Genomic DNA, 25280 nt, shown 5'->3' with positions numbered 1-25280 from the left:
GTAAGGGGGTCAGCCTCTACTGAGTATCAGAGCCGTATATATTAAGGACAACAATATTTACTATTTAGCCTTGCTATGAAAATGTAATCAACTTAATTAGTAAAAATCACTGTCTCCTTCATTATGAGTGCTCAATAAATCTCAGTTTCTTTCCTATAGTACTCTTATTCCAATGAGAAATCCAAAGGCACTAGTTAAGTAGAATCATTTCTGAACTTCAGGGACAAACATAAAGAAATATGCAGGGAAGTCCAGAGTCTCTTTGCTTACCCAGAAGCCCTCTTTGCTGTCTCATTGATATCAATTTTTCATCTGTGAATTAACAGGAATAGAATCTTGTTTCTCAGTTGTGTTGCAGAAGTTAGGATCACATTATTTGTCTATGGAGACATGCTTACTACTCGGCAAACTGCCTTTAAGCCAGAAGCTCTCTTTAATAACTACCCACCCCAAATAAGAAGATTCATTGAGAAGGTGAGTCAGCCAAGATAACTTCAGGACAGTCGTAAATAAGATCAATATCTGCAAGGCCCAAGACATGGGATGTTATGACATTTGGTGAATGACTTCTGATGTACTTGATTATGTAACAAGGAGATTTGCAGAAGCATAACCACATAGCTCCCCTGGGTAGGCAGCCAGTGTGCTCACAAATGATTAAATGTAAAATAAACAAGAGTGAGCTGTGAATTATGAAGTTGTAATTCTACCAACGGGGTTCCAGTGATGTCATAGACCACCAGAGCAAAGTTTGTGTCACCAAAGAGATCCCAGATGGGCTTAGAGGCCTGTAACTCTGTAGTGCAGTCTGCTACAGACCTGGATCCAAGAAGGCCTCTGGCCCTGGTGTTGGTTCATCTCATTTCTGCAAGGGTCCATCTTTCTTGTTCCCTTTCTTTGACCTTACTGAAGTCAAACTCACTCTGCTTTTCTAAGACTGGCTCCTTCTCATCAGTCCAACATCCTATCAGTTGACATGGGCCAACAAATAGACCATTTGGAGACAAGCACTTCGTTAGAAAGCATGTCTTGGTATTAATAAAACATCCATTTGGGACAATATCCCTGGAGCATACTTAAAAGGCAATATTGAAAATCTAGCCCTAATGCATGCCAAGTACAAGCATGTCACCAATGAAGTAAATTCAGTTGCAATTAAACAAGCTACATTTGGAAAAGTTGTGGTGAAATCTCATATACAGTATTTATTCTCATAAATACACATCCAAAGGGGGATAATTTATCAAACCAAATAAAAGTAACCAGATTTCAAAGTGTCGCAAAACTTGTGCTTTGTCATCTATCTGAAAGTTAGGAAATACTTATTTTTAAAAAGGAAGCAGAGGAAGAGCGCGAACACCAACTTCCCAGAGGAGAACACCTTCATATGAGAATGACTTAGACTTGGGAGACTAAACGCAAATGTAACTATCTATGTGACGGGGTGCCACTTTCCAAATGCATGTTTCTTCAAGGCTAAATGCCGAGACAACAGTCACCTAAGCCTATTCTCAGGGGTTGTCTATTTCTCTATAGTGTCTTTCTTGTCCTTCTAGAGCAGTGCTATGTGCCCATAAATGCTGTCTGCATGCTTTTTATTTCCTGTTGATTTGTACAGATATTCATTTATGCAATAGCTGCTTTAAAGCAACATGCACAAGGAAAAGCACCATGACAGGTGCTCTGAGGTATAAACCTTCTGTCTCTCTTTCCTTGTCTTCCAAACTGCATGGACCTGGATAAAGACATAAGATTGACAGAGTTTAAGTGACAATGGGACACAAAATATTCAGCCTCCATCACAAGGAAATACCTTATTCTGTTGCTCGATACCAATTGCTACGGACCAAAGTGGTCTAAGTTAGGGCTTTCAAACTCAGTGCCACATAAAAATATTATCTGTGATATTTAAAATGTGTGCTTTTTGGAAAGCCTCATTTACTGGATATGTTGGAGTCCCAAATGTGTCCCTTAATCATTTCGTTGCCAGGGAACCAGGTTTGTACAAGAAGGGGTGTGACTGTGTTAGAGAAAGAAACAGGTGATCTGGTATTTCTCTTTATTTCTTTTTCTGCTAATCAGTAGAAATTAACAGCATTGCAATAGCATAAATAACAGATCAATTATGAAAACAAGGGCCAAAAGAAAAGTCATTCTAGATAAAGAAGGACTCCATATCCTTTGAAAGAGAATGGTAACCCAGAATTACCTGTGTCCCCTAGCACAGAATCACAGGTCATAAAATGAAGACTATTTTTTAAACAAACATGTGCAAATACTTCTATATAAGACTGCAAGTTATCCTCAGCAGATCTAGATGATCTTTACCTCATATTCACTGAGACTGTTTGGGGCATAATCTGCTTCACTCCCAAAATGAGCAAATGGCAAGCTGCTTCTTTGGACCACACTAGGGAAGGCACACCGCCTTGCAATAAACTGTTCTCAGAGCGCCTCACCCATAGAGACTGGTTTTCTCCACATGTGCCACAGCTGTGAGCAATACAGATCCACTGCTTTAAAATGCCAGGGAAATTTGATTGTTAATGGCTTGGCAAAAAAAAAAAATTGAAGTCTCAGATACTTCATGATATAGAAATGCAGTCTGTACATATTCTAGGCTTATTAGATTTCGAAGAGGAATGTAAGAAAACAGGTCACGTATCAGATGGAGGGTAGAATGTTTATATTATGCAACTCATTAGGAAACTGAAGTTGGAGAACAGAATGGCAAACTTATGTGTAGTCATAGTTAACATGGTATTATGTCTGTACAAAAACTTATTAAGCAGCACAGAAATCTCAACGGAGTAGTCTGTTAGTGCTGCTGTGGAAACAGCAACACAGGGAGAATGCTTCATGGCAGGTTCCTAGGAACTTACGAAATTGGGTTTAACAGTCTTGCTGCCTTGTGTCCTAAGTATGTATCATAATCTATGCAACATTCAGAAGCTCAACAGAAAAAAAGGGGGTTGCCTCCCAGCCTGTAAAGCCCATGGTGATGGCCGAAACAGGTGGAGATTAAGAATGCTCATGCCCCCAAAGCACTTCAGGGGCAGTATAATCATGAAGAGAGGAAGAAGCACGGCCTGAAAATAAGGATCTTATCCAGAAAGTTCTAAGGCAGACACACGCCTAGCATGCATGGTGGCATTTGTGGTGGAGCCTTGTGAGCATCACAAAAAGTCATGAGGCATCAGTTTCTAACTGTGGATTAAAAACGGCTGTCGACTTAAGTCACTCAGTCAATGACAGGCTGGAAGAGTTTGACTCTCAGAGTATGGGAATATTCTAATTTCGGTAGTACTAAATGGCCTCCAGCCCCGACTGGGAAACCACACTGAATATATAACCACGCTGGGGAGAGGCGATGCTTGTCAGAAAGGTTTGGAGAAGTGCAGAAGAAAAAGGCAAGCGTTTATTTACACCTCCAACAGGAAGTGGACTGGAGTGTTGATCATTTTGCATTCATTACCTCGGCCATCCATATTAATGCAGCACTTTTACAGACAAAGACCGAGACGCAGAGATTTGTACAAAATCTACTTGTAAGTGCATTGTTGGGATCAAAACTGAATAAAGAATTCTCTGAATCCACAATAAATACATAGAAATTCCTAATACCCAGATAAAATATTTCTCACTTTTGTGTGTATAGGCTCTAGCTCTAGGGATAGAATCCAAGTCTCACACATATTAATAAGCACAGGCTCTCCTAACTACCTATGTTGCTAGTTCCAAAGATTCCTTGCAGTTTGAGAGCTGGGCATAAATCTAATGAACTGCATGTTTCATTTTTTATCTTTTCTTGATAACAATTTTGAAAGTTCTGTGTTTTATCTCTTACAGTCCATTAATGAACATATGCTTAGCCCTTTATTTTATTTTTATTTTTGTTTGTTTGTTGGTTGAGGCAGGGTCTTGCTATGTGGCTCTGGCAGTCCTATAACTCACTATAGAGACAAGGCTGGCCTGGAACTCTCAGAGATCTTCTTGCCTCCAGAGTGCCAAGATTAAAGGCGTGAGCCATCATGCCCAGTTTATTTTTTCTTTCTTTCTTTCTTTCTTTCTTTTTTTTTTTTTTTTTGGTTTTTCGAGACAGGGTTTCTCTGTGTAGTTTTGCGCCTTTCCTGGAACTCACTTGGTAGCCCAGGCTGGTCTCGAACTCACAGAGATCCACCTGGCTCTGCCTCCTGAGTGCTGGGATTAAAGGCGTGCGCCACCACCGCCCGGCCTTCTTTTTTCATTTATTTTTAGAAGCACAGTTTTTCCTTGGTGTACTGCATCCCCATGAAAGAGATAGGCAGAGCAAGGGCTTTATAGTCAAAAAATGTGATTACTTTTCAAATATTTATACAGCTTGGGGACATATTGTAAAATAGCTTGCTAAATCCTCATTCCTAATTTACATTGTTTTCTAAGAGGGTAATGCAAGTAAAATAATTTTGTTGACATCAAAGGTGATAGGGTAGAATTTTAAAAACTTAAAATGGAATCAGAAGACTGAGTCACATCACAGCTGTAATGCACTAAGATCCTATATACAAGCAGGACTCCTATCCACAAACTGAAAACAATTGCCCTAACTCCATCTACGTCTCAGAATTAGCTCAAGAGAATTATTAGAACAGCAAATTTGTGTTTTAAATGTTTATGAAGTACGTGTATACCTTATATCGCTTCATCTTCCAAGTATTAATGTCTTCAATACTTTATGACAAAGCAAGTCATGCAAGTAATCAAGAAAGAAATAAGCCAGCAATATAAGTAAATTAGGTCAGTTGAAATATTGCCCCTGTCAGGCCGAAGCCAATGTAGGCTAAATTTCCTCCCACCTCAAAGTAGAGTTGAACCTTCCAAACACACAAACAAACCTCAAACAAGGCAAAAGACAAATATTTGCACCATCTCAAGAAAGCAGAATAGTGGAGGTAAAGGAAGAGGGGAAGACGAAGATAAACATTTTAAAAAGGTCCTAAAAATTATCACACTCAGGAAAATTGTTCCTTCCCTGAGGCTGGTTGAGAACAGATTGTAAGAGTCGAGTGTGCAGAGATATTATTTTCTGTTTCTCTTGTCAGAAGGGATTCAGTCTTTGAAATATGTCTAGCTGAACTGCAGAATTCAGTTCCATGATTAATGAGCTAAATTACGTTTTATTTCTTAAATGTGTTGGGGATTCATCCTGTGGTCTTCCCCGGTCTTAAGGATTAGAGCGGCTGGAAGGCACATCTGGTTAGAGGCAGCCTGCTCACTGGGTGTTCTCTCTCCCCTCCCTCCTTTAGAAGAAGGCAGTGTGGGGAACTACAGAAACTTTTATTGGGCAAGTGTGGTTTTTTAATTCTCAAAAACGATGCTTACTCTATTCCCTCTACTGAGAAAAGAAAAACTAATTATTAAGATATACAAAATACATCTAATTCATAAACTAAAAGTTTTTATTCAGCATGGCGTTGTACCCCTTGTTAATTTCCCCCCCCTCAATAAAATGTTGGTATTCATAGGGCAAATATTTTAATGATAATCTGCCTTGAAATGATTTTTAAATAGACTTCATAATAACTATTTCATATCTTCCTTTAAACAAAAGCTCGTGTCTGGATAAAATTCATTATCTTTGTTATTTATTTATTTATTTATTTATTTATTTATTTATTTATTTATGCTTCTTCCTTTGTCAAAATGTTCACTAGGTCCTGAATCTGCCACTGTCACTATCATTGCTACAAAGTAGAAGAGAATATATGAATCTTCCAACATTTAATAAAAGGAAATGCAAGATCCAAGAACCTACAATAAAAGAAACCATGTTGGTCTCTGCTTTGTGTCCACTTGGTGAGCACGCTGTACCAGTTACTTCAAAAAAATTAATCCTGTGGAAAATCCCTTTCTAAGTGTGGTCTAGGAGCATCCTTTAGATATGAGGCCTTTCCAACTTCAGGAAATATGTGTTCATGTCCAGGGAAGGTTCCCAACTAGAACAGGCAGAAAAGAAAAAGAAACTATTTATTCTGAAAGAGTCTGGGCTGGAGATGCCTCCCCGCTGGAAGCTGAGAATGCTGAGAATTGACTGTGATGGCCAAGGTTTGCATAACCCTCTGGAGACATTTGTTTGCTGTTTGCATGTTTATTTGTTTAACTTTCTTGATGAGAACAAGTGGGGTAAATGTTTATGTGTTTTCTTGTTTCAAGGAAACAGGATATTTGAAAATGGGCTTAAAAACTCCTCTACTGATTAAAGAACAATCAGTCATCAAGGATACTAATACCATATAATCAAAAATTGTATAAACAAAACTAAAAAGAAAACACTTCAATGTCAAAATATTAACTGTATTTACCTCAGGGTAGTGAAATAATGGCTTTACTTTTTCATTTGAAATTTTAATGTAAATCAATATAGTTTTCTAAAATATGTGCAATTTGTGGTTTTTACCTTATAACAAAACAAACAAACAAGCAAAATCCTTGCAGGTAGAATGCACACAGTCAGCAGAATGCCTCCAGGCAGATGTATCTATTCAGTATTTGAGGAAATATGCCCCACCCCACAGTCTCTAGTCTTAAGAACATTCTAAAGGCACATTCACAATCCTAAAATATTTAGAAAATAAGTAAACAACACATGTGGGAGCACCGAGTGTTTCTGGAATATGCACTATAGAAAGGCATTTACAGGACGGGATCTGCAGGGACGATAACTAAGCAGAGGTGTCATAAAGTGTCCTGGAGATAGAACCCCGGAAGGTAGCATGTGTGATGCAAGCTCCCCCACGTAAGAAGCCCAGAGACAGAAATGAGGCCAGCACATAGGAATGCACTTGCCTAGCTACCATAGGAGGGCCTAGCAGGCAGACAGCTTCTGTCAGGATTGGGGATGAACGGGGCAAGTTGCTGGAGACATGGAAATAAAGACTGTAGAGAATGGGTTTAAGAGAAAAAAAAAATCAGGACAAGTCATCCATCATTGATGTCAAAGAGGTTGAAAGACAATTGTGCATTCTAAAGAAGAGTAGGAGCTAGGATTTGTAAACAACGTATTTGTGGGAGAAGCCACCACCTTAACTCTCTAGTGTACTTAGTCAGTCACCTGCACATAGGGAAGACAAGGATGCATTCCGGGGAAAACCGAAAAGGAAAGGAGGAGGAGGAGGTAGGCATGTTAGGCATTTTAAAGGAGAGGGATATAGGTAGATTTTAAAGGTAAAGTCTCAGGGATGAGCCTGGCAGTGGTGGCGCACGCCTTTAATCCCAGCACTCGGGAGGCAGAGGCAGGCGGATCTTTGTGAGTTCAAGGCCAGCCTGGGCTACCAAGTGAGTTCCAGGAAAAAGGTGCAAAGCTACACAGTGAAACCTTGTCTCGAAAAATTAAAAAAAAAAAAAATTTAAAAATTAAAAAAAAAGTCTCAGGGATGGAGCCAGCAAGGGCATGGAGGAAGGATGTCATGTGTTGCCACCAGGAAAATCTCTCTGAGACTTGAAGTAAGGGAGTCCCACTCTTGGTTAGTTCCAAGGCCAAAGCACTTTTGTGACGACGTTGGAACAGCCACATCAGGTAGGTGGCTGCATACGTAGCTCTGTAACTTCCATAGAGTCATAGAGCTATGAAGAGGGAATAATAATGGCTGGTGACACAACCGGCCGAGGCAAAAAGCAGGAGGTGGGAAGGAGAAACTAGCATGCTGAGTACTTTCACTCTGTAAGAAAGGCCTTTGTTTGAAAGTACTTCCTAGGCACTAGTGAGCATAGACAACCAGTTGACAGCTGTCTACCTGTCACGGCTGCTATGAGCTATGTATGGTAGCATTTGTGGAAGAAACATTGATAGGAAGTGGAAAGGAGAGTGGGCATGTACAGCATAATTACTCAGTGCTACTTCCTGGTCTGGATTAATTGTGATGGATGAAAATTACAAGGTGTGAAGGTTTAGAATCAGTACATTTTCCATCAGAGCCTTCCGTTCTGAGAACTAATCAATTACCCTGAAAAGAAACAGAATACAATAAACAATCTCCCAAAGTACAATCACCAACAAGTTCCTAACTGGGCAGAGGCCGGGTATGGTAGTACAAGCCTATGATTCTAACCTACAGGAGTCAGAGGCAGGGTATTACCGTAAGTTCAAAGCCAGTCTAGTCTATGTAAAGAGTTCCCAGATACCCAGGGCTACATGATGTGAGACTCTGTCTCAAGAACCACCGAATTAAAAATGAAATAATAAACTGAATTAGCAGAGAGGAAAAATACCTGGCATAGCGTATATACTTGAGCTTAACATCCCTCTCTTTCGGAAGATTCCAGAACATACTATTTAAGAGATAGTTTATGTTCTAGCACCAAAATTGTTGAGGCAGAGGATACACAAAGAAGAACAAATAAAAGAGGTGCTGACACTCTTACCTCCCACCAGGCCCAAGCCAACCCTACCGAACTCTTGGCAGACTGACACTGGATTTGTATAAAAAGATTGCAAGGAAACATTAGAAAAAGTGGCTCTCTGCATGTACCTACTTCTGGCCAGGCTCCCCACTTTGCCCACAGTCAAGCAGATTGACCTTAGCACATTCTGGCACTGGGTTTTGATTGAGTTGGGCCCTTTGGCCTTGATGTTGTATTTCTGAGTCTCCTTTGAAAAGACTTGGCTTCCTTGTATGTACTCAGAATATAGTTGTGAGAGCACCCATCTGTTTTGATGCTTATTTATAACTGCACCTCCTTCCAGCACTGTGAGGTCCTTTAAAATATAATGGCATGAGTAATGAGGAGAAAATAGCTGAATGGGATGAATGTTCTCACTCCCTGACACAGGATTGTGGGAAAGGAATCTCCCTCACAGTTCTGGCCTCCTGCTTCTACTCCTACTGAACATCTGATGCCAGATTATCGGGAAAAGTTTGTATTGGACAGCATCTATGCTAAGACAACAGAATCTTCATTCAGCCATTGTCCTGCCCCCAGAGTTGCCCCATCTCCCTCCAGTCAGCCTTAGGTAAGGAAGGAATTAAAAGACCTGCAAAAGTTACAGAGGAGGTTAAGAATTTATCCCCAAGTCCTTGAAGCTTGACCATAAAGGGTCAGATTTAGGGATTGGATAGTGGTTCCAAGTGTTCAGATTTCAGTGTCACACACATTTGGGGGAGTTTCCACCTTCCTTTGGTGGAAAAGGGTTACCCTCATTCCAGAGTGCCAGATTTCCTGCCCTGTTTGAAGACTCTAGGTACTCTAAGGGTTTCTATTGCAGTCTGACACATCTTGCTTATACCAGCCAAGTCTCCACCTCTTCCTTTAAAACCTCCAATGCATTTAGATACCCGTGTGTACGTGTATGTGTGCACACACAAGCGCTCTCTCTCTCTCTCTCTCTCTCTCTCTCTCTCTCTCTCTCTATCTCTCTGTCTCTCTCTGTCTCTCTCTGTCTCTCTCTCTCTCTCTCTCTCTCTCTCTCTCTCACACACACACACACACACACACACACACACACACACACACACAATTACATGCACATCTGCAGGGTCAAACCCCACCCCCTTCATAGAATCCAGGCACCAGTTCTAGATGCTCTAACTGAAGGGCCAGTCTTCTGGCCTCACCTCCTTCTACCTTTTCCTTCTTACCCAGGGATCTTGGTGAGAATCATTCAAAGGAGCTAAGGAAAGTAGCCCCCTTCTCCAGCAGCTATCTCCATGTTTCTGTCAAAATGCATCTGTGTGGAGTACATTCGTACAGTCCCTGAAGTGTCTTCATGCTATCAAGATTTACTGTGCTTTGCTACTCATGCAGTGTACTCTCACAGCTAGTGTCTCCCGGCCTAGCACTGGGGGTTTTTGAGGCAGAATAACCTCAGCCTTGGAGAATTGCACCCCCTATTGAAAAGAAAAGGCAAGGAGGAACCAGTCAAGCTAGGCTGGTGGTCCTACTCTGCAAAAGGCAGGAATTTTTAGACTAGCTGAAGTGGACTAGGTGGGTTTGCATCTTCCCTTAGGCAAAGACAAAAAGAGGTTAAAACCAAATACACTGAAGATGGCGTTTTAAAATTAAAAATCTTCGTCCACTTAATTCCTCTTTACCTAATACACACACACACACACACACACACACACACACACACACACACCATACGGCTACTTCTCACACACATTCCAAATTTATTCCTTATTTGATGTTGAGCCTAATGGAACCAATAACCATAAAAAGGGAGTGTAGAATTCTCAGAAATTGAGACTCCCTCACTCTGCAGTGTAGCAAAGGATTTTAGGCACTCAGGACCCAAGAATGTATGTGGTCACAACTCAGTCCCTTATTCCCATATTTGAGGACCCCAGAGATAACAGAATTCTAAGATCCTCGACTGTCCTTGGGCTCTTCTAAAAGGTCACTGTGAGTTTTATTTGTTGTCATGATTTTTGTTTCTTTTACGAAATACCCTTAAGTGGTTACCAACCGAGGCTATGACCAACTCCTCTATGCCAAGGCTGTCAACCTCTTCAATCAGCTTCTTCGTTTTTTGTTTATTTGTTTGTTTTGTTTTGTTTTGTTTAAGTGATTGCAATGCTAATGAAATACTGTAATTTTAAAATCTTAGTGCAAAATTGATATGTCATAACATAAACACTTCTTTGATACTTCTATCTATGGATGCCAAAAATCTATTAATAGTCCATCTCCAGTAGAGACATCTTTCTGTGAAAATAAACTTGCTAACTTACTTAGAAACACCTGTGATTGCCCTGTTGTTGTTTCTCTGATACCTTCATCTATACTAGCATAACCAGAAGATACTTTTAGAAAAAAGAAGGGCATGGTGCTTTGCTGATATTTTCACTAACATTTGTAAATCTTGATTTTTCACTTGAGTGTTGTAGCCTGTACACCAAGGTCTTTCATTTTTCCAAGAATCCAAATTCTTGTGGATCAATGCCATTATCAAAGACATACACATCTTCCTTTTCTTGATAAAGAGGGAGTTAAAGTATAGGAAACCCATGCGAGGTGGTACCTCAGAGCATCAGAGTAAATCGGGGAAATGGACAAGAAATGGCCAGTCATAGAGAAATGCTCTGCATGCAGGGAATTCTCTAATTGTTGGGACACGAAATGGCCATAGAGAGTTGGGCACTTCACTTAACAACAATAAAAAAATAATCTACAATAAAAATAATCTTTTTTTTTTTTTGTAGATGTTTCTAGCTCTTAACACCTTGTGGTTAAACTTACCAAGACTTGGATAGAGTATCCTGAGACCCATATTTTACTTTTATTTGGGGGACAGAATATTTCTGACTAAAAAAAAAAAACTCTTCTTGCCCATCCCCAACACAATGCAAAACCTATCTCCTCTTCCATAAATACCCCTTCCAGTTTTAAATGGTTCCTCATGCGGCTCTTCCACAGGGTTAATAAAATGAACATTCCACAGCATACAAAGAGGATGGAGCCTGAAGCTGGAGGCTCCCTGGGGTCACAGTGCAAGACCTGCAGGCACAAGTTTGCAACAATTGGGTAGCAGCAGCTCCAGTGTTTTCCCCACCGAAGGGTTCAGGTCTGCTTTGACAGACGCTGTAGTGAGCCAATAAACACCGCATAGGAAGAGAACTGTAAATCCTTTAAAATAAAGCATCCATTTGGGCTAGGAACCCTTATAGTAGAAAATCTATGGCTGTCATTTCGTGCACAGGGCTCCATGCCGCTGGCCTGGAGCAGTTAAAACTCTTCAAAACTCGGTCCTGGATAGAAGTAATACAAAAGCTGGGTTCTGGAGTCCCTGCTATAGAAAAATACCCACTGCTTTAGAATAGACTGCTTCACAGACGACGGGTAGCATTTGTTGGTTTAGGGATCATTTATTCACTCCTGCTGGAAAATCTAAAATGATTGTCCTGGGAAAACGAAGGGCCTACTACTGACCATCGTGTGATCCACTAGGGCCTGCCTTGCTACCCAGCGTTCTGCCTTGAGTGCCTCTTGAGAAGGTCACCTACAGGGGAGCAAAGGCTAAGGCTAGGATGCTATGGTGTATTGGAAAGGGTTTCTGGAAGAGTGAGGTTGGGACGGTGACACTTATATGGAGCCTCAAGGAATCTGCTCAGTCTGAGTCCTTGGCTCCCACGGACCCAATTCCCAAGTTGTCCTTGGTCCCCAAACTTCGACATTACTTGATTGTCCTTTTCTCTGAAAAATTTAAATGGAGGCCACCAGGCTCTTAGCCTCTATGTGTAAAATAAGCAATTCACCACCAGCCTTTGCATTAGGGTTAATGCTCTAGGGACTCCCTTGTTTCTGAATGTCATTCTCTGCTCCCATGAAGAGAGAATTTTCGAGGCCACCATTAAAAGGACTTGTTTTATTATCTCCATCTTAAATTAACATCATTGAGGCCTGAATTCAAATTCAGAGTACCAGTATGGGGCATAAATCCCAGGGTGGTGCCGCGAAAGACATTTCTGGCGCCATAACTGTTGCGAAATAAGACGCTGGGGGAGAGAGGGAATTGATATTATTTTGATGCGGATTCCAACTGGGGAGCGCCCTAGAGAATGTTCCCGCTCTCCGGGGCGTTCCTCTGGCGCAGAGGGATTGGGGAGCTGGGCCAGCGAGAGTGGGGTTGGTGAATCGGGAGGGCGATCTTTTGCCGGTGTTTACACCTCTCCCTTTGTGACAAATCGATTTCCCTGCGCCCCTGTTCCATATTTGCATCCACCATGGCCCGGGACCCAGCTGTGCCCGGGTGCACACTTAGCGCTGGCTGGTGACTGTGTGCGTGAGCGCGCGCGTGTGTCTAATTGACTTTCCGTCTACCTTTTTATGACTACATGTGTTTCCAACAAAAGGTCTTATTAGGACAATCTGGTTTCACTAATTTAGAGGTTGGGAATGTGGAAGGCAGGCGTGCTTTATTTATTTATTTATTTATTTTATTTTAAGAGTTTGCAGAAGTTGAAATTAAAAAGTTGACAGCGGGATGAACTGTCCTCCCAAGAGTAGGTCTGCTTTTTTATGATTCCTTCTCCCTCCCTACTTATCCCCGCTCTTCCATCACCGGCATTTACACACCAAATCTTCCTCCACTACATTAGCCATAGAGTAAACGTACCAGAGATGAAGAAAAATACACTGGGCTGGAAGAATCAATAATAAAAGCATTCTTCCACATTAGGGAAAACAAAGTAAGTATCAGCCCCCACGCAGGGGATCGGTGTGGGGGGACAGGATTGCTGACTTATGGTAGGAGAGGCCAATAAGGACTCTCTACTTTTTACAATAATTGGCCAGGTTGAAATGCCAATTTTTGCCCAATTAAGAATCTAATGTTGAGGGTGTCTGTGGAACCTACACGCTAATTTCTCCAGATAGGTAATTAGAGAGGCCAGGTTTCCATGTACCTAACACGCTGAAGCAACTGTTCCTTGTTCCCATCTCTTTGAAGGGCATTCTCCCTTCCCACTCTAAGCACCGGATGACCTGTGAACTTCTCCATCCTCTGTGACCCCTAGTGTGACCCCTAAATCCTGTGCAGCCAGATCTCTGCAGTAGCTCTCCTCTGTTCCAGACTCCCCTCTTCTCTGTCTATACTGTCTTCTCAAGCTGAAGAACCAGTGCTGCCCCACAGATCTTGATTTCCAAGTACCCCACAACTTCCTCTGCATTCTAACTGATCCCCAAGAATAAGGGGGGGGGGGAACTGCTTGTCTGACCAGACTGGAGTCTCCTGTTATCACCCCCCATGGAGAAGAGGAAGGCTGAGAAAACTCTGCTTCCAAAAGCAACAGTCTTCTAGTCCAGCCCTGCAACCATCTCCCAGCAAAGGCCAAGTCAGCCAGTGCCTGTGTCTTAGGCTTCCCTGAATTCTTTGTCAGTCCTATGTTCTGGTCACTTACACCTCTTACCTCACCCTGCATTGTGTTGACTAGTGAAGGTCCTGTTTGCATCCTTTTCCCTGGGCTAGACTTAAGAGGCTCGCTTTCCTCTCTGGGTCTTCTCTCCATCAGCCTCTCTATTCATTACAATTCTGAGGTGGGGCTGAGTTCGATGCAGGCAGATTCATGGGGTCTTGTCCCTTTCTCTGGGGGTAAAAGGTCCCACAACTCAGGTGCAAACCTTAAGCTTGTCCAGGGGATTTGTATGCATGATGTGACCTGGGTGGTTCCAGGCATAAGTCTCATTAAAAAAAAACAAAACAAAACAAAACTCCCTGTTTCAACCAGTTTCAGTACAACCTCTCCAAATCAGCTCCACAATGGTTTCCTTAGCCTCACTTTTCTATAGGCCCACTACACGACCATGACAGTCCCCAAGTCCCCTTCTCCTAGGTTTCCTTAAAGAAGTAAAAAAACAAAACAAACAAAACTAGTGCTTTCTGTCCCCTTCCAGCCCCGCAGTTTCTGAGGCTGGCTGCTTTTCCTATGCTCCAGGCCTCTCTTGGAGCAAAGCAATACTGGTCTCTACACAGCAGTTTCTTTAAAGCCTGTTTTCTGTTGGGGTAGTGTGTGTATGGGTGGTGGTGTGAGGTCCCAACGTTCAGTTCTTCTAACAGTGATAACTGTCGGGATCAATAACCGTCCTGACAGTCACAGAGCAGCTGCAGCTGGGCTTCCTGGTACTATCTTCCTAGTCTTTGTTTTTTCATTTTCCCTAGTGAAAGGATGTAAATAATTGTAGAATTTCATAGCCCATTTTGTTAGAGCTTCATCCTTGAGATGATGCTGGTATGTATACCAGGATCAGCTTCCCCCAAACGCTACACAGAATGACTATAGTTCCAAACCTAGTCCATACTCAGGCTTTAGGGACACTGATTCTTCCTGGGTGTGGTTTGGACTAGTTTCTGCAATTCAAATGGCTACTTCAAACCTCTTCATCCAGCTCTTGTGGCACTCAGTGGGCCCAATCCAGAATTGTTTGTCCCCCAGGTTACCTCCATCTGAACTAATTCAATCCTAGTAGACTGCAGAATTTAAGGCTACAGAACTAGTGGCCAGTGCCCTGACCAGTAGGGATCTCTAGTGGCCTGCTTCAGTGAGCCTGACCCCCCACACACACACTGTGCCCAGGTACCATTTCCAGCGTTTTCTGATGCCAGTTTGCTTTGAATGTCTTTTTAAAATTATTATTTGCACGTTTAAGATGGGCAGCATCTTGAGAAAATCATGGAATGTCCGAGGACCTCCAAACTACAAAGTTCACGAAAATGCGAACAGCATATAAAGATAAGAAAAGAGGTCGTTTTAGAACTGTCTTCTGGGTCCAGACTCCTGCAACCCCCAGGAGGGAAGAGAGTATCTGTGTGCATCTGACTAGAGGCCACTTGGGATGAACCAGGTGACAAGTGTGTTACATACTCAGGGACCACCACATAAGCTTGCAGTCAGTCTTTTTGTAAGGGCAAAGTTACAACTCTGAGATGAACATTTCGTGGGTTGAAGATAGGTAAGGCATCTTGTACATAGACTTTTCTGGAGGTCTAGGAGCCAATAGGCCCCGCTGCGCTGCTTGGGCCTGGAACCCGCGATTCCCCGGTGCACCTATGGTGCTAGATCAAGCTAAGCAGTTTTGGGTTTTGCTAATAAAGAACATCCTTCTAGCTTCGTGAAGGTTTGCCCTAACAGATGGGCTTTTAGCTCCGTCTCAAAACTGATTTGCAGGTAGAAGTGACAGCATGGGGGCAGAGAACAAACCTAGTCAAGTAGGGCTGGGCATTTCCGTACTGCCCTCTGCCTTTTCCAGGCCTGGATCCCACGCACTGGGATGTGCAACCTGAGTGGCTTCTGCCAGACTCTCTTGAGCACAGTGCTTTCCCCTCAGCCCCGCGGAAGAAGCGCTCCCAGGCACACCCAGCATCTTTGTCCCCGGGTTTCTCTAACCGAAGTGGCCGTGCAGTCTGCGCTCTGGCCAGACCGCTACTACCGGGGCGCAGCCGCCCCGCCTGGCGGATTTCTGACCGCCGCTCTCGCTCGAAACCGAGATGCAGCCGAGGTGGCTGGAGACAGTCGTGGCCGCAGAGTCCCAGCCTGGGATCGCCTGGCCTCCCAGCGTCCCTGGGCCTTCGGGCCTTTCTCCAGCGTCCGCTTGGCTTACACCCTTGGCGGAGCCCTCTTTTTCTCACCCGTCTCTCGGCAATCTGCGATCAGCCACTTTTCCCAGGACCCTGAACTTCCTCACCTTCACCTCTTCCAGAACCTAAGCCTAGAACACGCTCCCGCCGCCCTTCCCGGGCCGCCACCCGCTGTCCCCCGCACACACTTCCCGGAGCGCGCGCCCCTCACTCACTGTCCTGTTGAGGGGTGTCGCTGCCACTGGTCAGTCCGGGTGACTCCAGCAGGCTCCGGCCCGCCTCGCCCACACTTTCGTCCGCCTGTGCCGCCACCATGTCCCCGGCCTCCTCCAGGTCTAGCAGGTGACTGACGGAGAAGTTCTTTTTCGCCTGCAGGGTGTCGAGGTTGCCGGGGCTGTCCAAGCGGCCGCCCAGCGCCGGTTGCCGCTCCAGAACGTGCCCGTAGCTGGAGGTCATGGTCTCCCCTCCAATCCCACCCACCCCCCTCTTCCCGCTCGAATCAACACCAAACGCTGTGGGCGCGACGGGGGGAGAGGAGTCGAGTGGGGAAGAAAGAGGGGGGAGTGGAGGGAGAGAGGAGAGAGAGAGAGAGAGAGAGAGAGAGAGAGAGAGAGAGAGAGAGAGAGAGAGAGAGAGAGAGAGAGAGAGAAAATGAGAATATCCCCTTCCGAAGAGCAGAGCGGAACTTTCGGCACCAATAACTTTCCCGCGGCGGCCTCGGTTGCTTCCCTGAAGCCAAGTCCGGCGGTGCGGTCCAAAGACACAATTCACACCAAAAAGTTAAAAAAAAAAAATTACCCTATGCTTAAATCAAGAAGAAAAAAGTATCCCTTCGAACTCTCAAAAAGCGTCCACTCGCAGACACTAAAAATAATAATAAGGGGGAGAGAGGAAAGGGTAGGCCAGCAGGGCGGGGGAGTTAGGCAAACAGAAGAGAGAAGAGGGGTGGAGAGAAGAATCAAAGTGGGTTTTAAAAAAAAAAAGGTTAAAAAAGTTATTCCCCGGCAAGAGTTCAAGCACCAACAGAAGGAGGTTTGTTCCAGCTTTAAAATGTCTTCAAGAAATCGCGTTCCCCCTCTCTGCACTCCTGTGGATTCTCGGGAGTGACTAGAATTTCAGGAGAGTGATGTCTTGCAGATGTATTAGAGAGCAGGATTCTCACTTTACTTTTCGTTAGGAGAAAAAAAAAAATAAGAAATAAAGAAGTAGGGCTTCAAGAGTCTGCAGAAGGGCGGCGGGTCCCCCCTTCCCTTCTCTCTCTCTCCTCTCTGGGTTGAGTTCCTCTCCCCTTCTCAGTCGGATCAAGAAGCTCTCTGGCACTTCAAAAGGCACAGACTGGCATGGAGAGGAGGCTTTGTAGGGAATACAAGAAAATTGGAGACCCCTGGGAGGGCAGATCTCCACTTAATAGGAGCCTGTAATTACGTGGCAAAGCCTTTGTGCGGCGCCTGACGTTTTACAGACCCCCTTTCTCCATCACAATCTCCTTCCCCCTTTCCCTGGGACCGAAAAAAGTCTGATTAAGAAAACCCCCTTTGCGAGAAAGAGAGAGGGAGGGAGCGAGAGAGAGGGAGGGAGTAAGGAGGGAGAGAGGGAGGGAAGCAGAGAGAGTCCCGTTGGATTTTTTAAAATAAAGGTCTAATTATCATTCCCTTGCAGTAGTATCACAGAGAGAAAAGAGCCGAAACCCACAGTCTCTTTAAATGGGCTGATTATTTTGTTTGGGCATTAACTCCTCCGGATTTGTTTGAGATCCTGTTGGAAAATCTCATTTGCATGCTTTGATAACAGCTGAGGGCAAACTTGTTAAGAAAAAAAAAATGCACATCTCTAACAATCAAATCTTCTGCTGCTGCCCCGCCCCCGGTAACTTTTCCTGCAGATTTGTTTTGGCGAAGAGCGCAAGGAGAGTCTGAGACAGAAAAGCAAAAGAGCAAGCCTATTAAAGCTCGTTTTGCTCTGTAGAGACAGCCTATTAAATAATGTAATAAAATAACAAGAGCGATAATAACTGGAGGCTCTCTGCGTTCTAAAGGCGGCTTGGAGAGATCCAGAAGTCTTCGGCGTCGAATGGATTCGCCACTTTCGCTGCCACCATTTAGAAATCTCCAGGCTTCAGACAGCAGAAAATTTACATATTTATTAAGCAGGAGAGAAGTCTGTCCTGATCATTCCCCTATCCTTCCAAGGGGTATAATTTCTTAGGTGTGGTCAAGGTCGCTTTCCCAGGCGACAAGTGTTGTTAGCACAGAGGCTGCCCAAATTCGGAGCAGACAGGAGCTTCCAGGCTGAGGGAACTGGGGGATCTGGGGGTAGGCTCTATGCTAATCTGTGTCCAGCCGGGTGCGAGCCTGGCAGACACTGAGTCAAGGAAGCCAGGGTCGGTGTCTATGGACCAGGCTTGACAGAGGACAGAGAGGTGCTGGGCGGTGCTTTCACGACCTGTTGGAATCTGGTAACAGCTTTAATAGTCTCATTAGGAATGAGTTACTATATAGCCAGTAAGTAAAATAGTAAGTGCTTATTTGTGGGGTTTTATGTTCTTTAAACACACACATACATACGTTTCCCTTCACTCCCTTGATTGCTAGACACCCCAGCCCCCCTACAGCTATGAGGTTGAATTGAAAAGGAGGAAGGGTCCGGAGTGTGTGTAAATGGTTTCTGGGCTCCAAACGGCCATAGTTAGCCCAGAACTTCCAGCCCTGATCTGGGAAAAGAACATTTGATGCCATCAAAGGGTTGTAGATTGAAACCAGATGTGCGCGCCTCGGTTCTTTCCATGCATTTAATTAAGGAGCCAGGATGGAGGAGACTTTTTCATCATTAGCCCACCCGCTACCCCTCCTTTTTCCACCCCCTCGCCTCCCTCCAGCCACTCGTGCCCCCGACTGGCAGCCCCCCAACCCTGCCAGAACACGACGGCCGCTCTGGCTCCTCAGCCCAGGCTCTGAGTAGTGAAGATTTGTCTGCCAGCGCCCGAACAGGGAAAGGTAGTTAGTTCTTAGGCTAGGAACTTGCGCGTGGGTGGGCTGGGCAGGTTAGGAGCGTGGGTATCCTGGGTGTCTTTAGAGATGCTAACGGTAAAGCCTTTAGAGCCTAAACCACGGGTGCTATTCCCTGGAGCAGTAGCGACTCTGGACAGGTTAAAGTGACAGTTCCCATCACTACTTCACTTCTGAGCTCTCTACTCTCTTGGGTGAAAGAGGCCACCCTTTCTTTCTTCCCTAAGGCCAGCATGGGTCCCCACAGCACCAGTCTCCCCCCCCATATCGTCCCAGAACTGGAGCCTTACACTCTCCAACTTCACTGATACAGTTGGATTTCTTTTTCTTTCAGACTGGAGTATTGCCATTTGTGACCAAACCCTGAGCAAAAATTCAGGACGTCTAGCACCCCAAGACAGTTCTTCCAAGTGGAAGGACATCATCCCCCCCCCCCCCCCCCGAGAAGTAGCCTTGTTTCTGTGTGTAGCCGGTATGACTGATGACCCTGGAATAATGACAAGGAAGAGAGATCATACAACATCTCCGGAAGTACCATCAGGTCCCCCTCTTTTCTCTAGAGGCAGGAGACAGGTTTTGAAAATCGCCTTAGTGTTACCCGTGAGCATATCAACTGCTTGCAATTGCATCAGCTAGGGCACTAACGGCTTCTACAGGAACTTAGGGTATGTGCCTAGACATTTGTGCGTCAAATTTGTTTATATAGTAACAAATATAGCAAATTCAAATGTGTGGTATTTTCCTAAGGTTCAAATGCAAACCAACTCTGCCGGTTGCCTGCCTCCCCCGTTGCTCCCCCCTCTACTCTAGAAACAAGAATGGCACACTAGAAGGGTGTCCTTTGAAATCGGTGGGCCCAGAGTGTACTCAGGGCCCCTAAGCTGGAACTCAGGAGCAGAGTCCCAGAGAAACTTGCATCCCTTAGTGCCTGGGGAGGGCAAGGCAGGCAGCTAGGCCACCTCCCAACCGGGTTTCCTTAGAGGCTGTGCTAGCTCAAAAAGCTCCTGGGACCTGCGCTCTTCCTAGAAAGCCTGCTGGGCTTCTGCTGCGTCCATTTAAGCCCTTTTGTCTGGCATATGACCCCCGCCGTCATGGGGGTGGGGTGGGGTGTTGGTGGAGGGATTGGCTGCGCTGGAAGAAACCCTCTGAAGCAAGTTCTCTGGGAACTATCTCCCATTCTACCCCAGGCTCTTTCAAGAGCTGATGAGTCTCTCTCTCTCTCTCTCCCTCCCTCTCTCTCTCTCTCTCTCCTCTCTCTCTCTCTCTCTCTCTCTCTCTCTCTCTCTCTCTCTCTCTCTTCTCTCTCTCCTTTTCTATTAGCAATCACAACCGGATTGGATCTACATCCTGATTGTGTTTATATATGGCATTTGTGATTTGTTGAGATTCTGGATTGCAATTAAAAACTGTGGAATAGCCCCAGGAGGAAATTCAAGACATGGCAAACAACATTTACATCAGAGCCTATGCTGGGGCAGGAGAAGGTGTTCCCAGATCCCACAGAATCAGCACTGTTAATGCTCTTCCAAGACACTCAGCTCAGGGTTGGGGAGGTTTGGCCTCCTTTCTCCTCTCTGTCCAGGCTCCAGGATGGCTTATTGGCTGCAGGGGTGGAGCAAGGAGAAAAATGTTAAACCAAGTGCTCTGGGCTCAGGTTGCAATTACCGGGAGAGCCAAGAACTTTCAGAATTCCGGAAGAGAATGACCATCTGGCAGAAATATGCCAGGAGGGGCTATTCAGGGAAGCTATGGCTATCAGTACACAGTCATTTTCCAGGCGGGATGCTGGACTGGCCTGAGCACTTAGAAGGTCCTAGAGGAAAGTGGCCTGGTTTCGCCTTTGCCATTCTCTAATCACTGTTTTGTTTTCCCAAGGGACTTCCTGGTAGGAAGATTGGAACATGTGTAGCCTCTCCCTCGCCTTTTGCTTTGACTCTTGTCCATCAATCAATCATTATTTATTAAAGTCTGTAACTTTGGATGATGTAACTTACAGAGCTCTCTTCCTAATAATTTAATAATCCTAATAACCTGACAGTGGCATCCCACCCATTCTTTCTGGTCTTGCCCCCTTTAAAAGAATTCATGTTTTCCGACTCCTCCTCCCCCACCTCAGTGGGTGCAGAGCTGGAACTAGCTAGGAGAGTTGCCAAGAGACTAGACCAAGGTAAGAAGGACTTTTGGTTGACAGCCATGTAGTCTTGGGTGGTCCTGCATAGGCTTGGTAGTGGTTATTGTCCAGGGTTTCTCTGGCACTAGAAGCTGGCACAACATTGCCTCATCTGGCTAGCAGGATGTCCCCCACCCTAAGCAGCTCCCCCTCTGAGCTAGAAGCCAGGAGTTGTGTGCTCTCTGACATCTTAATTGGCTGACATGATAATCACACATGACACGTCACAGGTTCCATGACACATAAAGAACACAGTATTACCTTCATGTAAACAACATGCCAGGGGTGGAACTGCCCTCCTGATCATGACTGACAGTCCAGTACATATTGAGAAATGGGGGTAGGTGGGGGAGAAGTGCTAGCTGGATTCTACAGGGTGCCCATATTTTAATATTTCTATGGAGCTTTTATGTCAGACCCTATCATGTCTTTCCAACTCTAGTTCCTGTAACCCTAAGTGGCATACTAGGAAAATTCCTCATGTCTTGAGTGGAGGTTTCCTATGTACCCCAAACTCTGTCTAATATTCCCATTGAAAGATTTTGAAACTTTCAATGCAGTAATAAAAATAAATAAGACTAAAAACAGACTTGCTGGCAGTGAGTTGGTATGGCCCATTCTTACCGTAGGATGGGAGATCAGTATATTCAGTGACCTACTGTGGTTTTACTGTATCTGTCTGCCTCTCGCACCATCAACTAGCTGCCTATGTCACAGGGGTCGTTTTAGTCAAAGACACCTGCATGCTGGCAATGCAAGTGAGCCCTTCTCAGGCCTTATGCTACTAGAGGCTTCTGCTGTAACTGACAGTGCAAAGTACTGTACTTGGGGAGTTCTTCCTCATCGTCTCTCTATGTCTCTGGCTGCTTCCCTTGGTCTTCATGGAGAATTTTTCTCCCTCTTAAAGACTGATATTTTCCTGAGCTATATCCATCATCTTTACTGCCCTTGGTAATAAACAGATTGTTCTTAGATTTCACATATAATCATTGGTTAACTGCTACTTGTTTGCCCAAACTATCCGTGATCTCCTGACCGGTCTCTGCCGTATAACTTACTGCTGAGCAATATCATAACCAGCCCTTGATTACCAATGAATCTAAAATCCATCATTGTCTTGTTTTTGTTGTTTTTAAGATAGAATTTTACAGGGTAGCCCAGGCTAGCCTCACACTAGGAGTCTTTCTGCCTCAGCCGCCTGAGTGCTTTGGTTACAAAGCTATGCCACCAGGATGAAACTCAAAAGTAGTTAAAATAAGGTTAATTGGGCTAATAAGGCTTCTATCACACTTCTTTAAAAGTTAAATGACTATGCATGCAACTCATCTAGCTCAGTACTTGGCATATAGTAAGCCTTGGAAATAAAAAGAAAGCCATCTCCCTGATGATCTTGCACATTTATTGAGGAAAGTGAAATTTAACATGTCCAAAATTTAACTCACAATCTTCTCCCCTCTTCCCCCAGTAGAAAATGAGTTATTTCAGACAACACCCCTAGCTTCTCCAGGTAACCAGTACTATCTACCAATTTGAGGGCTGGGGAGGTGATGGCTCAATGGTTATGAGCACTTACTAGTCTTCCTCAGGACCTAGGTTCTATTCCCAGCACCCACATGATGGCTCACAACTATCTATAACACCATTTTTCAGGGATCTGATGCTGTCTTCTGGCCTCCACAGGCACGGACATACATATGGTACACAGACATACATGCAGGCAAAATACCCATACACATAAAAAAAATTAAATTAAAAACATTTTAAAGGGTCTACCAGTTTTATATAACAATCTATGATACTGACACAAAATAATCACCATATTCTGGTGGAATTGAAATGGAGAAAGATTAGGTAATAATAGAGGGGGGGATAAGAAAAGCTACATGAAAATATATAGGTATGATATTTGGGTGTGTTTATATTGTGTAAACATGATATAGTCTGTAGTCAAGGTTCCTGGCCAAATATCCTCAGAAAAATTTATGTGTAGACACCTCCTTGGAGGCATCCAATCCTTAATCATCAGGTCATTTCAGATGGACCACATACGACTCTTGGGAAGATTAAGACAGAAAACAAAGAGGAATTGCCTTACTGTGGTCACATCAAACAGGTATTAATTCTCTTTTTCTGTCTCTTCCTTCATATATGAATGGCCCAAACTACATGTTCTTTGGGGCTGCACTGAATAGTAAGTGGCTCAATTCTTGTTACCGCTGCGTATTTTAAAAATCCTTTGAAGATGGCAAGGACATGTAACTATGAGAGATAGCACATAGAGCTACCGAGAAAGCCATGACTGACCCTTTAGTCCCTACCAAGAAGAGAGCTGATTCGTGGTGGTGAGGGGAGGGTGCCCCATTCTGAGAATTTATGAATCTGCACACTCACTGGATTCTGAGAATTCATGAATCTGCACACTCATTGGATTCTCGGCCTTACACAAGACATGTATACCGAGACTTGGGGCCTCTGCAAAATCCCTAACTTTGGGGCACAGATTTGTTTATGGCCCATGCCCAGATGACATAGATTTTATTTATTGGAGAAACACCAAAATGTTTTGTTCCTGGGTGAATTTGGCTGATCAGAAACCATTTAGTCTCTTCAAGTGACTTCAGTGTTGATTTACACAATGTCCATGGGTATGCTGTGGATAACCTCCCTTGTCTTGTTGTCCCCCCAAAATCTGGAGCCAACTCCAGGCCACCTCTCTAACTGCTTTCTTCTCCCTGAGTGTTTTCACACATTTCTAGTTATTTCAGCCTCCCTCTCCTCCTTTTCCTGCCTCTCCACTTTTTCAGTAATGATGGATGGTTGAAATTTCTCCTCTAATTTCATATGCTAGGTTAAGTATATATTTTTACCATCACTTCTTTATGTTTTTCTCCTGTTAAACACACATGGATCTGTCTTACTTCAAGCTCTGCCACAGATTAAACAGTGGTAACAAAAATTCAGAGACATTTTTTCCTTGCCTGGCTCCAACAGATGCTATGGGCAATGTATATGTAAGTTGGGGTAGAAGCCGCAACTGTATATAAGACCAGCTGAGTTACCATCACTATCAATTATCTTTTCCTAACATTCCTGCCTTACCTTTCACACCACAAGTAAGCAGGAAGCTTTAAGGAGTGGAACTGAGGCACCTGACTTTAAAAATCTGAATAATGTATTATTTTAATACTTATAGCTACTAGGAAAGCCATTACTTTTCCAAAGCCCTACATACACACATTGTTGCACTGAGAAAGCAAGCTTTTGATGTAACAATGTTTAGTGACATTCCAGATCCTAACTGTGACAACAGATATGATGGTGGATGCTGACATCTAAAATTTGGAAGAACAAAGCCAGAACATCCTGAATTTTAGGCCAGCATGGGCTATACAGAGATATTATTGTCACAAATGACAAAAAAAAGAAAAAAAGAAAGAAAAAAAACCAAAAAAACCAAAAAAACAAAAAACAAAAAACCCCAAACACAAAATTTGAAGGTAAGATTTAGTGATGTCTCTGATATTCATTACTATTTGGTTGATCTCTGTAGTGGGTAGCCATCCCAGCATTGGCCTGGAAGTTCCAACCCCCACTGAGGCTTCGGTAATGGTCACGCCCACAAGGCGGGGCGGAGAAGGAAGCAGAAGACCAAGGATCGGAAAGAGCTCTCTCTCTTGGTTCCCAGACTCTGGACGCTGGAGGTAGACCGAGCAGAGTTCTCAAGAGAACACCGCCGGACTGCGCTATACCCTTGCCAGACCCTGTAACCTACCCCTTCATTTGTAAGTTACCCCACAAAATAAACCTCCCTTTTAACTACGTGGAGTGGCCTTAATAATTTAACCAATAGATCTCAGTATCCATTAAATTATTCTCTAAGACCTTAGATGTTAAGATTTATATCTATTTTGTACCAAATGATGTAAAGTGCAAGCAAACCATTAATTCTTATAACCACTACTAGACATCTTGCTCTGACCATGTAGAGCCCAAGTTGGGGGAGAGAAAATCGCTTTAGATACCTTTGGTTCTGCCTTCTCAATGCAGCTTTAAACAA

General features: G+C 44.0%; 1 protein-coding gene across 1 annotated transcript in view; it reads right to left on the bottom strand.

Annotated features, from left to right (window-relative positions):
- Window positions 1–16624, bottom strand: part of Prrx1 (paired related homeobox 1) — a 63758-nt gene extending 47134 nt beyond the window's left edge. The window contains exon 1 of the mRNA XM_036202775.1: window positions 16264–16624. Within this exon, the coding sequence (XP_036058668.1) occupies window positions 16264–16504 (241 nt within the window). The 5' untranslated portion in view covers window positions 16505–16624. The remainder of the gene's footprint in view (window positions 1–16263) is intronic.
- Between the last annotated feature and the right edge of the window lie 8656 nt (window positions 16625–25280).

This window comes from Onychomys torridus, chromosome 11, assembly GCF_903995425.1.
Source record: "Onychomys torridus chromosome 11, mOncTor1.1, whole genome shotgun sequence".
NCBI lineage: Eukaryota > Metazoa > Chordata > Mammalia > Rodentia > Cricetidae > Onychomys > Onychomys torridus.
The sequence above is the reverse complement of the archived record's forward strand: the minus strand, read 5'-3'. Positions and strand labels throughout refer to the sequence as shown.